Source organism: Pelobates fuscus, chromosome 3 (assembly GCF_036172605.1).
Source record: "Pelobates fuscus isolate aPelFus1 chromosome 3, aPelFus1.pri, whole genome shotgun sequence".
NCBI classification, from domain to species: domain Eukaryota; kingdom Metazoa; phylum Chordata; class Amphibia; order Anura; family Pelobatidae; genus Pelobates; species Pelobates fuscus.
The window spans coordinates 356,588,029-356,601,662 of record NC_086319.1 but is presented as its reverse complement, the minus strand read 5'-3'; the positions used below and the strand labels follow the sequence as shown (position 1 = coordinate 356,601,662).

The window sequence follows — 13,634 nt, the reverse complement described above, 5'->3', positions numbered from 1 at the left end:
CCTACAAGACTACTCAAAGATATCGGGATACCAACTCAATGCCACTAAATCAGACCTCATGCCGCTCAACCTTACAGAACCCATTATCCACTCCCTAAAACAAGACCTCCCCTTTCGAATTTGCCCGACGGCAATCACTTACCTGGGAGTCCAAATCACTAGTGACACCACCGCCTTATACAAAACCAACTATCCCCCACTCTTCCAGAAAGCAATCCAAAACCTGGAACGCTGGAAACAGATGAACATATCTTGGCTAGGAAGAATAGCTTCCGTTAAAATGAACCTCCTACCCAAATTCCTCTACGCCTTCCAAGCACTACCCATCCCCTGCAATAAAACTGACCTCAAAAGACTACAAACTGCCATAGACCGATTCATTTGGAACGGGAAAAAACCCCGCATCCGCAGAGCCACATTATATGTACCCAAACTCTCCGGAGGTCTAGGCCTCCCCAACCTTACACACTACCTACATGCAGCCCACCTGACACAAATCCAACATTGGCATCTCCCCCCCGCACACAAACGATGGGTAGACCTGGAACATCTCATCTTTGGCCGAGACCACCCCTCCCAATACATGTGGCTCCAAAGGCAATACAGGCCACTGCCACCCCCCACTTCCCCAGCAATCACCCACTCCCTAGACCTCTGGGACCGACTCAGCGACAAATTTGACTTGTCCACAGGCCTCTCGCCCCTCACCCCAATCCTCCGCAACAAAATGTTCCAACCTGGCCTCACACCTCAACACTACGCCCATTTTGAAGACCGCGACATAGTTAGGTTGGGGCACCTCTATCCTAACGGCAAGCTCCTGCAATACACAGAACTCCCCAACCCCGAAACCTTAACCACATTTGATTACTTCCGCTACCTCCAACTCCGAAGCTTCGCAGCGACCGACACGGTTCGCATAGCAGCCACCTCGTCCCTGACCGGGTTTGAAAGAGACACCCTTCAGTCACCATCCAGGAAGAGCCAAATATCATCTATCTACATAAATCTAACCACACACCACACTCAGATAGCCCTCCCATATATCACGGCGTGGGAAAAAGATCTCGGACCCCCCGTGGACTCCACGGACTGGGCCGACATCTGGGCATCCATTAAATCTATCTCAATCTGCGTCACCCATCAAGAACAGGCATACAAAATGCTCTTCAGATGGTACCTCACCCCCTACCGCCTGAAGGCCATGAAACAAAGCCCCACCAACCTCTGCTGGAAAATGTGCGGAGAAACAGGCACATTCCTCCACTGCTGGTGGACATGCCCTAAACTTACACCCCTATGGAAAACTATGACGACCCTCCTATCCGGACTACTCAACAAACCAGTACCCCTTGACCCGTGGGCCCTTTTGCTCTCTAAACCCCTGGACAGCTTCACCCGTAGTGAAAATAAGCTCATAGCAAGAATAGCCCTAGCCACACGCCGAGCAATCGCCGAAAACTGGTCCACACCACGTATACCCACTCACCCTCAAATACACACGAAAATCACAGATAGCATAGACATGGACAGACTAACAGCACAGATACATGACACCCCTAAATCATTCCACAAAGTCTGGGACCCATGGCTCGACGGAAACAATGCCCTCCCATGGTGACATACCAGACCCGACGACCTACACCACCGACGCTAACCACGACTAGGGTGAAGCGCACAGCTTCAACCCACCCCTAACCCAACCCCACCGCCCTGGGCTCGGAGGGAATACCCAGAAGGACAGCAGCACCCTATTCACCTCTCCACAGTTCCTCTCCCTTCCCCCTTAATTACCCCCCTACCTAACACTACCCTCCCTGTAACACCCATCCTAACTTCCTGGCCCTACTGACACAACCACAATCTCTGACCGACTCGAAGGCCACACTCCCCCAGACAGATATCCCCATCCCCCCAACAATGGGACGACCACCACTGAAAGCTTCTGGCTAATGACCCTACGACCTCAACTATCTCTAATAACCGGAATATCCCGGAACAGGTACCTCGATGGACGCTTCATAACCACCCCTGGAACCCTGTAACTCCACCTGACCACAGATAACACGATCTGAACGGTCACACACGTAGCTTTCCTGACTCAAGGTCCTCAAAAGAAAATGTTATAAGAGATACCAAAACACAATGCCAGTAACATGTTCTACTAAAAATATTTTGTATCCTATTGTAACCCCCTAACTAACCAACCTCTTTTTTCTGTAAAAACGTTCATTAACTTTTGTTCATGAAAACTGAAAAATGAAAAATAAAGAATCTTTAAAAAAAAGAAACAGCAGAGAGGCAGTCAGAGACACTAGTCAAGAGGGACGGGGAGAGATCAGGAGAGGACAGGTAGATTTGCGTGTCATCTGCATAGAAATGATATTGGAAGCCAAAGGAGCTAATGAGTTTACCAAGGGAGGCCGTATAGATTAAGAACAGTAGGAGACCAAGGACTGAACCTTGGGGGACACCAACAGAGAGGAGTTGGGGAGAAAAAGCAGAGCCAGAGAAAGAAACACTGAAAGAGCGCTGGGAGAGGTAGGAGGAGCAACAGGAGAGAGCAATATCTTGTAGACCGATATTGCAGAGGATGAGAAGAAGCTGTTGATGATCAACAGTGTCAAAAGCCGCATACAGGTCAAGGAGAATTAGGATAGATTAGTGACCACGAGATTTTGCAGCGAGTAGATCATTGGATACTTTGGTCAGTGCTGTTTCCACAGAGTGCTTAGCGCGGCTGTGGCCACTAAGACCACTAAGGACGATCGTCCAATCCAACGATATGTAACAAAAAGGGACATCTCATGGGACAAACATGGAAGTTTGAAGTTTTTAATGTAAACTTGTTGAAGGCTAGTCCTCATGGTGAAAAATGTATTATGGGTATTATTGACACCTCACATCGACTTAACTCCTAAATGACAGAGAATTGAGCTCTGAGATTACAGAGGCATGATCTATATACCCCAACAGCTTCAGTTAGCTAAAGTTATTTTGGTACTTACAGTGTCCCTTTAAGAGCAGAGATATTAATATGTCATTCAGAGAAAACAATCTACCAATAGGTTCCTATGAAATCTGATGGTAATAACCAAACAGTTTGAGTTCAATCAAAATTATGATGGTGACACCTCTTAGTTTTGAGTTAAAATACACATATATGTAGCTATTAAGGTTGCCCTAAAGGTGTGGTAATTTATCTTGATTTTTGCCAATATACCTTTGTATGAAATCTATTTAAGGGCATAGAGGCTCTCACACCAAACTTACCTTTATCCTATCGCTTCCTCTTCTCTTCTTCTCTCAGAATCTGTTCTTCTTTATATTTCTCATCTAGTTTTCCTTAAAACATAAGGCAAAGTAGAAACTACTTTGTCTTGTGTATTTTTCCTACGCTTGACTTTCATGATCAACGGAGGAGCTTAAGTCAGCTCCATTTCCTGCGTCAGAGAAAGTACTCAACTTTTCCTTGACAACATGTGGTATATACATGTCTTTTACACACATTCAGCTAATATTATCTCTTATCCCTTATCTCTGGTCAAAACACCTGACAGTGGGTCTAACGTTGCATACCCCTGTTAGGGAAGTAATTTAATCCTGCTTTCCACATCAGGTTAAAAGTCCCCAACACTGTATGTTGTCCTTGTCTAAATTAAATGTATTTGTTCTGTCTCTCCATTCTCGAATTGCCTTCTTATGCTGCTGCAATAAATCAGTTTGGCTATTCCTCTCCTCTCCTAGTGCTGCTCTCACACAGAGCCTGCCCCTCCTCCTTACCTCCCCTGGCTGCAATTCTTTCCTTTAGGCTAAATTCAAGCAGGATTGACACCAATAGGAGGGTTTCCATGTTAATAGACATGCAGAGCACAGTCTTCTTTTCTCTGTGGTAATCGGCAAAAAGTGAACTGACTGACAGGAGGGGGAACGGGTTGTTTTTTAACCCCTGATTTTAGAGAAATCTAGACATTTGATAGCAATTCTGCTAGCAAAATGTATAGATACAATTTAATTATCTGACATTTAAGAATAAGTTGTATTTGTCATGACAGGTACCTTTAAAATGAAAGATACTATGCCTGCCTTCCAATTAAGACCCCGTCCCAATTTACCCAGGTGTATTTAAACTCAGCCCACAGCTATCCAGGTGCTTTTCTAACCTTGTAGCTGTAGCTGTTTCCTGGCCTTTGACATTGGCTTCTGTTCTTTGGATTTCCAAATGTACTTTCATAAGAGTCTGTTACAACCTAACTATAGATTTTTCCTCATTACATGCATCCCACCCACAACGGCTCTTCTCTAAATCTCAGCTGTGCACCCTTATTAACCCCGACACGTGTCTTACCTGTACATATAGTTATATTTCGGTCACCCTGTTTCACCACACTCTTCATTTTTCCAGTGGGACAATTACATAAATAGCTTTCATTGTAACAGGCAAATGGTGTTTGACAACTTGCTTCCTTCACTATAACGATATCAACAAGAGAATTGAATTATAATGGCATTCTACACTGAAACAGATCTTTGAGACATGCACATTTCAATGACTTCATTTTATATAACAATATCCAATTCCCATAATTTTCAAAGAATTTATAAAAAAAAGTTTCAATCATCCTACCTTAGTGCAAGACTTGCATTTTAACATGAGAATTTGATGGTCCCCCCCACCCCCCTCCCAATGTTGTGTTTCTATATACAAAACTTAGATGATTACATTTTTCCTGCACCTCTTTAACAGCACTGACGTTATTGAGAATCAAGTTTGACCTTTATATGTCATACATCTTGCAATTGAGTCATGCCATTATTCCCATCCTCTTGCTGCACCCAAAAGCACCATAACTACTACAGTGTACTGTAGTGGTTGTGGTGTCAGCAGAGGTGTAGTGTGTATGGTTGTGTATGGTTGAAGTAGGAATTGGGGGGGTGGGCTGAGGAAGTGTGTTACGTAGGTAGGTAAAAAAATGTTTTACTTAAAAAGTCGCCATGGTCCGTTACTACACTGCAGAAGAGCCAGCATAAGTGAGTCACAGAAGAGTGACTCCTTTGACCTATCTGACAGTGAGACATTTACTGTGTCAGATGTAGAGCTCCTAGGTGAGCCTTTTGGAAATGGAGGTAACACCGTAACACCATTCAGGAGGAGCTCAGAACGCCTCACTGAGCATAACTGGGTACCACCAAATCTAAGTGCCCCTGAAATACCCCTATTTTTGGCAACCCCTGGCATCACAACCAAAGTTGACAAAGCTGCCAATCCTGATTTTCATTACATCAGGAAGAATATGTGGTAGTCCACTGACAGCAAATAGGTTTCGGTGCTTATGCTTGTGACAGACTGCCTGGTCACCTAGGACTGGTACATGTCTCCCAGCCACCACTTTCTCCTAAAAGATCTGAATCACTAACATTATCCCCCTCCAATCCATGCCTCTCAGCTCAGCACTTCCATTTCTTCAACCCAAGAGCCTGCAGAAGCTGGCCTGCCACTGAGGCATGGCGCGTCTGACGTGAGCTACCCGCAAACTGTCTGGAACTGCTGAACAGATCATGGAGTCACCATGGTCCGATAAAACTTTGATTAGGGTGCTCTCGGTCCCATAATGACCTACCAGGGTGCTTTTTGGAGGGGTGACAGAGGTGGCAAGGAATCCAACAATACCAAGGACTTGAGGGAGCTCCATGTGCCGACTAAAAGCGCCATCATTCAAGATTATGGAACTCGGCACCGAATCGAAGGCTAGCCACGACCCGCTAAAACTTTGACTTCCATCTTTTTCAGGCTAGGCACATCTGATCCTGATGGTTTTGGACAAAGTTGGTGCTCTCAGCCAAGCTTCATGGGGACACCAGTTATGTTAGGATGTGGGTACAAGAACTGAAGTTATTTTGTGCCGCAGTGCCAATTAAATTATCAGCTAATTAAATTATCAGCTCAGGTACAGAAACCAAGGCGTCGGGGATGTCTCAATCTTATTATTCTCTCTGGGGACCAACAATAAAATAAGTTCTACTTCATCCTTCACTAAGTCTCGACTAGTAACGGTAACGGACTGTCAGGGTATTTATATCGGCAGACATTTTGTGCTATGATAGAAATTAAAAGTGTATATTCTGAGTCACTCTGAACAGACCAGACTCCATTTTGTTATTTTCAAGTTAACAAAAGACACAAGATTTCAATCCCTTTCTGTAAAACTGACCGCTTTGCCAGAGCTAAGGAATGTATAGTATAAACAAACCAAGTGATCAGAGGCTGTCTAAAATGCTAATGGAATATATGTACAACGTCCCATTGTAGTGGAAGTTCATATTTAGTATTACGAACTGTCATATTAGGAATTACTACAGAAAATGGAGACACATAGTCTGAAGAAAACCCTTTGAAATGACAAGTAAACTTAAATTATATCAACCATATAGATAACTAAAATGACGTCAAAATAGCCACCATGAAATGTTAACTCTTTCCTGGATAGGTATGTTTAGTGGGATGAGACTGCCCTCTATAGACCAAATACTTAAGTTGCTATCTAAAAGGCAACCACACACCCCAATTTTCTATTGGTCTAGACTTCGTGACCAACAGAGAATCTCTCCCTTTAAAAAGTTAAGACAAAGGGAAGAGCAGGGTAATCAAGAGATGCAGAGAGGAGGCAGATGAATGCAGGGGAATGCAGAGATAGTCGGAAGCAGGCTAAGAAAGAAAAGACAGAGAAACATTCCTTGACACTTAGCTACCTGAGAACATCTGGTGAGAATATCTATTTAACTGGTAAATATACTGGCTTTATTTAATTAATTTAAATAGCATGATATATGACTGGATAAATCACGATCAGATTTCAATATTTAGAAATCTTAGTTAAACAAGAAGTACATTATTAAACTTTCTATTCTGCAGATAGAAACAATAATTCTGTATTTATGTGACATATCACATATTAGCATATCGTGATATTTATCCAGCTGTATTGATTTGCTATAAAATAAGATTAAATATCTGTTTAGGCAAATTAAAATTCAGCTTATAAAACATATTAGATTTCTTCTTATTGGATGGATCCAGGAAATGACTAATGAACTGGTTTAAATGTTATTTTATTAAAAATTACATAAGAATAGATCTTAAATGCCTAAAAGAGGTCTAGCCAGCATTGAAAGGGTAATTCTCAACTGTTTACTATTATTATCCCATAAATATCCCCACAAATTGGAGGCGCTGCTGAGATCGTTTAAGTTGAAATTATATTCCATATACAATAATATTGGTGTAATTCATGCAATATTAATCTTGATATAGAAAAGAGTTTTGTATTGAGATTAAATCAGTGTATAGAAACATGGCCGAATCTAGCGCTTCATCTCAATCAGAGAATGGGAAGAAGTTAGCGGAAATACAAGTTTTTCCCTTAAGCATCTTATATAAGCATCTAAAGATTAAAATGGATTATAAAGAGTGGGTACTCCAAATTAAAGAACAAGTTTATAATTCGATTCATGATAGATCGGCTGATTCACCTATGGTTAAATATTTTAGCAACATAGACGAAGACTCTTCAATGCAATCTGTTACTAAATCATGCCCGTTTTTCATATTGGGTTATTCAATTAAGTTAAAAAAGCATAATGAGATTGAACTTAAATTGGACGAGTGTCAGAAAGACCTGGTGCTCGAACAAAGAAGGTTGAACACTTTGTCTGATGAAAATAATATCCTTCAGATTAAAAACTCTGACCTTTCAGACAGACTGGAAGTAATGAGCAAAATGGTGGATGATTATGATCAACAGATAAAACAGATACAGATGCAGCTAGATGAATATCAAAAGGAAAGTGAAAAATTACTGGGAAAAAACCCAGGTGATTCTTCTCAACTCCCTGAGATTCACACACCAGACCGGGTTTTCATAAAACAGTCTCTAAGTAAAGATGTGAGTAATTCTAAGAAAACACCTGTAGATTCTTGGCAATCTTGGGCAGAACAGTTTGAAAAGACTGTCCTGGCCAAACTTGACAGAGGGAATCAGACTCAGGTTGATAGGAATGAAAACAGACATGGTTCTGTACACTGGCAGGATTCTGATGCTGATCAGAATTGTGACAGTGAACGAGAAGCTCAGAGTGATGGGAGTGAAAGTGATTGCACTGTCCACTCTGAAGGCCATGTGACTGATATGCCATCTGCACTGTTGTACGGATCTAATTCCTCTCCAGCAGCCAGATCGCATAGACGTTTACACAGGGAAAACAGAAACAGAGGTCGCAAATTAACGACGCCTGTTTATGAATCGCCAAAGGTTATTAAATTTCTTAGAGAGACTGTCCCACAATTTTCTAGAGGTTCAGGAAACATATCTGAACATCTGGAAAATTATGATAGAGCAATGAATTCATTGGGCATGTATGATGACATTCATAAGAAATGGTTCATTACATGGACCTTTGATTCAATGTGCCGTGTTTATCTAGAAAGTCTTCAAGCTATACAGTTAATGTCCTGGTCCAAGATGAAATATGAAATAATCATGGAATATGGTAAGTATAAAACCATTGCTTCTGCTAAGAAGGCACTTTATAACTTAAAGTGCCGTCCAGATCAAAGCCCCAGAGAATTTTTAATAATTCTTAAAAATGCATACTCCGTGGCCCAAAGAAAACCCAGGTATGATAGCACAGACTTCAAAGATCTGTATTTTCATGCCATGCCAGTGAACATACAAACGAATCTCGCAAGAGATTACGATTGTAAGTTACCGTTAGAATGGCTAGTCAGTCAGTGCATGAAATTGTATACTATACACCATGCACATGACGAAAATCAGCAAAAGGTTAAGAAACCTGGTGATAAAATGGTGTCAGAGACTAAAATTCAGTTAGGTTTAGAAACCCAACAGAAAAAGAGGACCTATTCCGAGGTTTTGAAAACACCAAAACCTCAGAAACAGGAAACGCCAGAAGCAATTCTGCAAATTCCTCTAATAACTCTGAAAAATCCAGTACCAATGGGAATAAACGCCCCTGGGTTAATAAGAACCAAGGCAATTCCCAATGGAGAAGGAATCCTCAGGGAAATAGGAGATATGGAAACAGAAACAACCAATCTGCTTCCAATAACTCCCAACAGTCTCAGCCATCCCAGCCAAATTCTAATGGGCAAAGACAAAACGGCAATGGGGGAAATAATTTGCGCCGTCACGTTGGTCAATTGACAGACCAGATGGGCAAATTAATGGAGGAAATGACAAAGATTAACCGAGTCTTTGCTATCAATCCTTTTTTAGGGACAGCTCCAATTGCAGAGCCACCTGTGCAACTGCAGCAGCAACAACAAGTGCCGCAGCAAATATAGCTACAGTGTGTGTATGAGGTATAGATGCACTTTCTTTATCTTATTTAACTTTATTTTATCCCTACAGGTCAAGGAGGAGGGCCAGAGATTAGAAAACTCTGATGCCTTAATCTGTTTATCCAACAGGATACAACAATTAGGGATGGTGGTAACACATACACCAATGGTAAGTATTGGTAAGAATCCCAACTATATCATGGTCAACAATGTTACACCCAATAGTGTTACTTTACCAAAAGGAACATTATTAGGTCTAGCATTGGACGCTGAGTACTATACATTTGGTTTCCAAAACCAAATTATAGGCCTCATCCCTGAAGCATACTTAACTGAGGATGAAATTGTCGATCAAATATTCCATTCCTCCCTAGAAGGATTATTCACTATCGTATCTGTATATCCCTTCAACGTTGAAGAAGGCTCGTGTCAAATCGAAGAAGCATCAATCAACTTCGATCATCCGCTCAATGAGCAGGAATCACAAGAGTATCACGACCAAAGAGAAAAGGTAAGTCAACACCGAACTGACCTAACTTCTAGGCTTGAAGAAGCTTATGAGATAGGCCAGCCTGAAATCTTTCCAGGATTTCAGGAAAGGCTAGAAGAGCAAATATCTTTAGCTGACAGTTGCTCCAACGATGCTGAGCGACAACAGCTAAAGGAAATCCTTATGGAATTCCAAGATATTTTTGCCAAAGATTCCTACAACTGTGGGTTAACTAACCACCACATAGCCAGAATACAAACTGATCCAAATTTACCACCTATATTTATCAAACAATATAGACTCCCATTAGCATCATATGATGGTCTACAAGACATCATTCAGAATTTAAAGGAAAGGGGCATTATGCGTCCAGTGCACAGTTCGTATAATAATCCGATCTTGGGGATTCTGAAACCTAATGGACAATGGCGTTTATGCGCTGACTTACGACAGCTAAATAAACGCGTCTATATGTCTGGTTGGCCAGTGCCATACATAGAGCAATGTTTGGTACAAATGCAGGGATCCAAAATATTCACTGCCATTGACTGTGCGCAGGAATATTGGACTGTACCAGTCCATAATGAAGATCAATACAAATTGGCCTTCACATTTGGAAAGCAGCAGTATACCTGGACCCGTATGCCCTTCGGTCACATAAACTCTGGTCATGAATTCGCTGTGTTCATGCATAAAGCTATGCCTGACGCACTCGAGAGAGGAACGTTATCATATGTCCACGATGTTTTGCTGAAAAGCACTTCCTTTGATAAGCATATCATAGAGATTAGACATGTTCTCACTCAGTTAAGAGAGGCAGGGATTAAACTGTCTTTACAAAAGGCGCAATGGTGTCGCAGCCATGTGAATTTCCTCGGACATGAGGTAACCTCTGAAGGATTAAATCCCCAGAGGAAGGTTGAACTAAAGGCTAAAACACCTTCAAACATCAGGGAATTAAGATAGTTCCTTGGTATGACTAATTACTCCCGTAAGTTTATAGATAACTATGCAGAAATAACGAAACCACTCTTACACCTGCTTAAAAAGGATACTACCTGGAACTGGGGGGAGCCTCAGGACCTAGCGGTAAGTGAACTGAGGAGGAAGCTCACTCAGGCACCCTGTTTAGCATACCCAGAGGGGGGTAAACCCTTCTATCTGGAGACAGGATATACCGATTTAATCATCAGTGCTGTTCTGTATCAGAAGCAGGATAGCTTAAACAAAGTTATTGCATATGCTTGCAAGACTTTGTCACCTGTTGAAGTTAAATTCAACACATGTGAGAAGGCTATTGTCGACTGTCTGGGCACTACAACATTTTCGCAGCCAAATCCAAGGTGAGAAAATAATTGTAGAAACAGCTCACCAACCTCTACAGTATCTGCAGAGTGAAAGAATTAGAGACGGTAATCTCTCTAACAGTCGGATTACTGCATGGACTCTATCCTTACAGGGATGGCCGTTAGAAGTCCGTTATAAACATAATAAGAGAAGCCCAGTTGCTCAAGGTTTAGCAGAATAACATGACTGTACTGCTCCATCTCTGGATGATAATGACACCGGAGATGACTTCCTAGAAGAGCAATTGTTATCCCCTTATAAAGTTTATGACGAGGAATACTGTCGACCACTACCGTGGGTATACATTGATGGTTGTTCATATCACCACGTCGCTGGTGCTGAACGGAAGTTAGTTGCAGGTATCGGAATCGCCTGGATAGGTAATTATCCCAGTGTAACTATAGGATACAATATTTGTCCCAAAAGCAGTCAGATAGCCGAACTCTGTGCAGTATATAAGACCATTCAAATGGCAATAGAATATAGTATCACAGAATTTGTTATCATAACTGATTCCAACTATGTTCGCAACAGTTTCGTTGAATATCTGCCTAGCTGGAAACGCAACCAAATGCTGAAAAGCAATAACAAACCTGTTAAACATGGGAAATTGTTTTGTAAAATTGATGAGTTGGTTAAGGAACATGGTTTAACCATATATTGGAAGAAAACCAAAGGCCATTCTAAAATAGAAGGTATTGACAAGGATGGTAATGACTTAGCTGATTCACTGGCAAAACAAGCAGCCATCAATGGTGAAACCCTAAACATTGACGATCTTATGGGTTCAATTCAAGTTGACGCCATAACTAGACGACAGGCTAGAGATAATGCCGACTTAAATGTCGTGCAATGGAGTCAACAAGCTCCTAGTGCGGACCTGATTACCAGTCAGAAGAATGATCCCGTCATAGGTATATTCTATAAATATATAGAAGACCCTACTGCCAATCCCATCACAGATGAGGATTGCAAAGATAATGAAGATTTACGAATTACGAAAAAGTCCAATTTAGTATCATGGATGGGTTGCTGGTCAGAACCTCTAAACATGGTATTCAACAATGGGAAGTCCCAACTGTATACCGAGGGTTAATGCTCCAACACGCACATGATGCACCTACATCTGGGCATCGTGGTGATAAGATCACATATGAGATATTGCGTGATTATGCATATTGGCCACACATGTTAAGAGATGTTAAGACATACTGTCAGGGATGCTTGATTTGTCCGCAATATCAACCCCCAAGGTCCAACCCATCGTGCACCACTTCAGAAGAGGGGGGTGTCATTACCCTGGTCTGATATACTTCTTCCTTGCGATCCAATAACTACATTTTCTAAGCAGGTTACTAGCTTGTTTAACTGTTATAGGCATATTGCTGAGGAGTCAGTAATAAATGTAGTGAGGGATGAAGTTATAAAAATAGAATTAGAAAGAATACATATGTTGATGAATCGTAATAATGTGTTGTCCTAGGCCAAGTGATGTCACACTGTTATAAGTTTGTATACTTAACAAACCTTGAATCATTAGTAGATAAGTCTGAAACGAGTTCCTGATCCGTGACTGTCGAAAGATGTCCAAGAAGGATGTTGCGTGTTTCTGGATCGTACTGCTCCTGTGCCAAGAGCTACGGACCGACCCGATCACAGAGATGGGACCATCCTCCGGCATCCTGATTCAAGAGACACCAGGGTTCATCTTGACAGAGAAGAGGATCCTTACCCGACGTGTGTTCATCAGCTTGGACCTCAAGATTTCCATTGAGAAGGCGTACAACATTTCATCGATGCAGCTTGATGCAGCCTGAGTTACAGACTTGGTACCAGATGCACCTCCAAAGAGCACAGGACCGTGTGCGAAACATCTTGGAGCAAGCCCGGAAACCATTTGTATCCAGTACTATTGCGATGAGCAACCGACCCAAAAGGTTCCTCACCGCTATAATTGTTGCATTAGTTTGTGCCACTGTTGGTGCAGTCGTCGCAACTGGAATGTCTGCAGCCAACTCTATCACTGTCCAAAAGCTGGATATGGAAATCTATGCGCTAAAGCAACACATTAACGATATTCATCAGGTGATAACACAGCAAAGAACACTTTTCCAAGACGTGTTAACTATTGTGCAAGACACAGTTGTTACAACAAATTTGCATTCGGAGTTAATTGCCAAATCCACTGAGTTGCACCAAAGTCATGACTTATTTAAGCGTGAACTTCTATTTCTGCATGACCCAATATTGTTCCACACACTTGCTTTTCTTGACGAAGTGCAAACTGGAATGATCGAATTGGCAGGGGGACACATACCTCTGTATTTTGTATCCAAGGATATTGTTCATGCGATGCTTGCCAATGTGGATGGAGAAACAATTGAGCCCATGCAATTAAATCTGGCCTTTGAGATGGGGAGCGCTATACCTCTCTTAATT

The 13,634-nt window shown here is 41.9% G+C and overlaps 1 protein-coding gene across 1 annotated transcript in view; it reads right to left on the bottom strand.

The window, feature by feature from the left end:
• Positions 1-13,634, bottom strand: part of LOC134603351 (adhesion G protein-coupled receptor E1-like) — a 121,999-nt gene that overhangs the window by 86,882 nt on the left and 21,483 nt on the right. Inside the window, exon 4 of the mRNA XM_063449220.1 lies at positions 4,349-4,471. Within this exon, the coding sequence (XP_063305290.1) occupies positions 4,349-4,471 (123 nt within the window). The remainder of the gene's footprint in view (positions 1-4,348; positions 4,472-13,634) is intronic.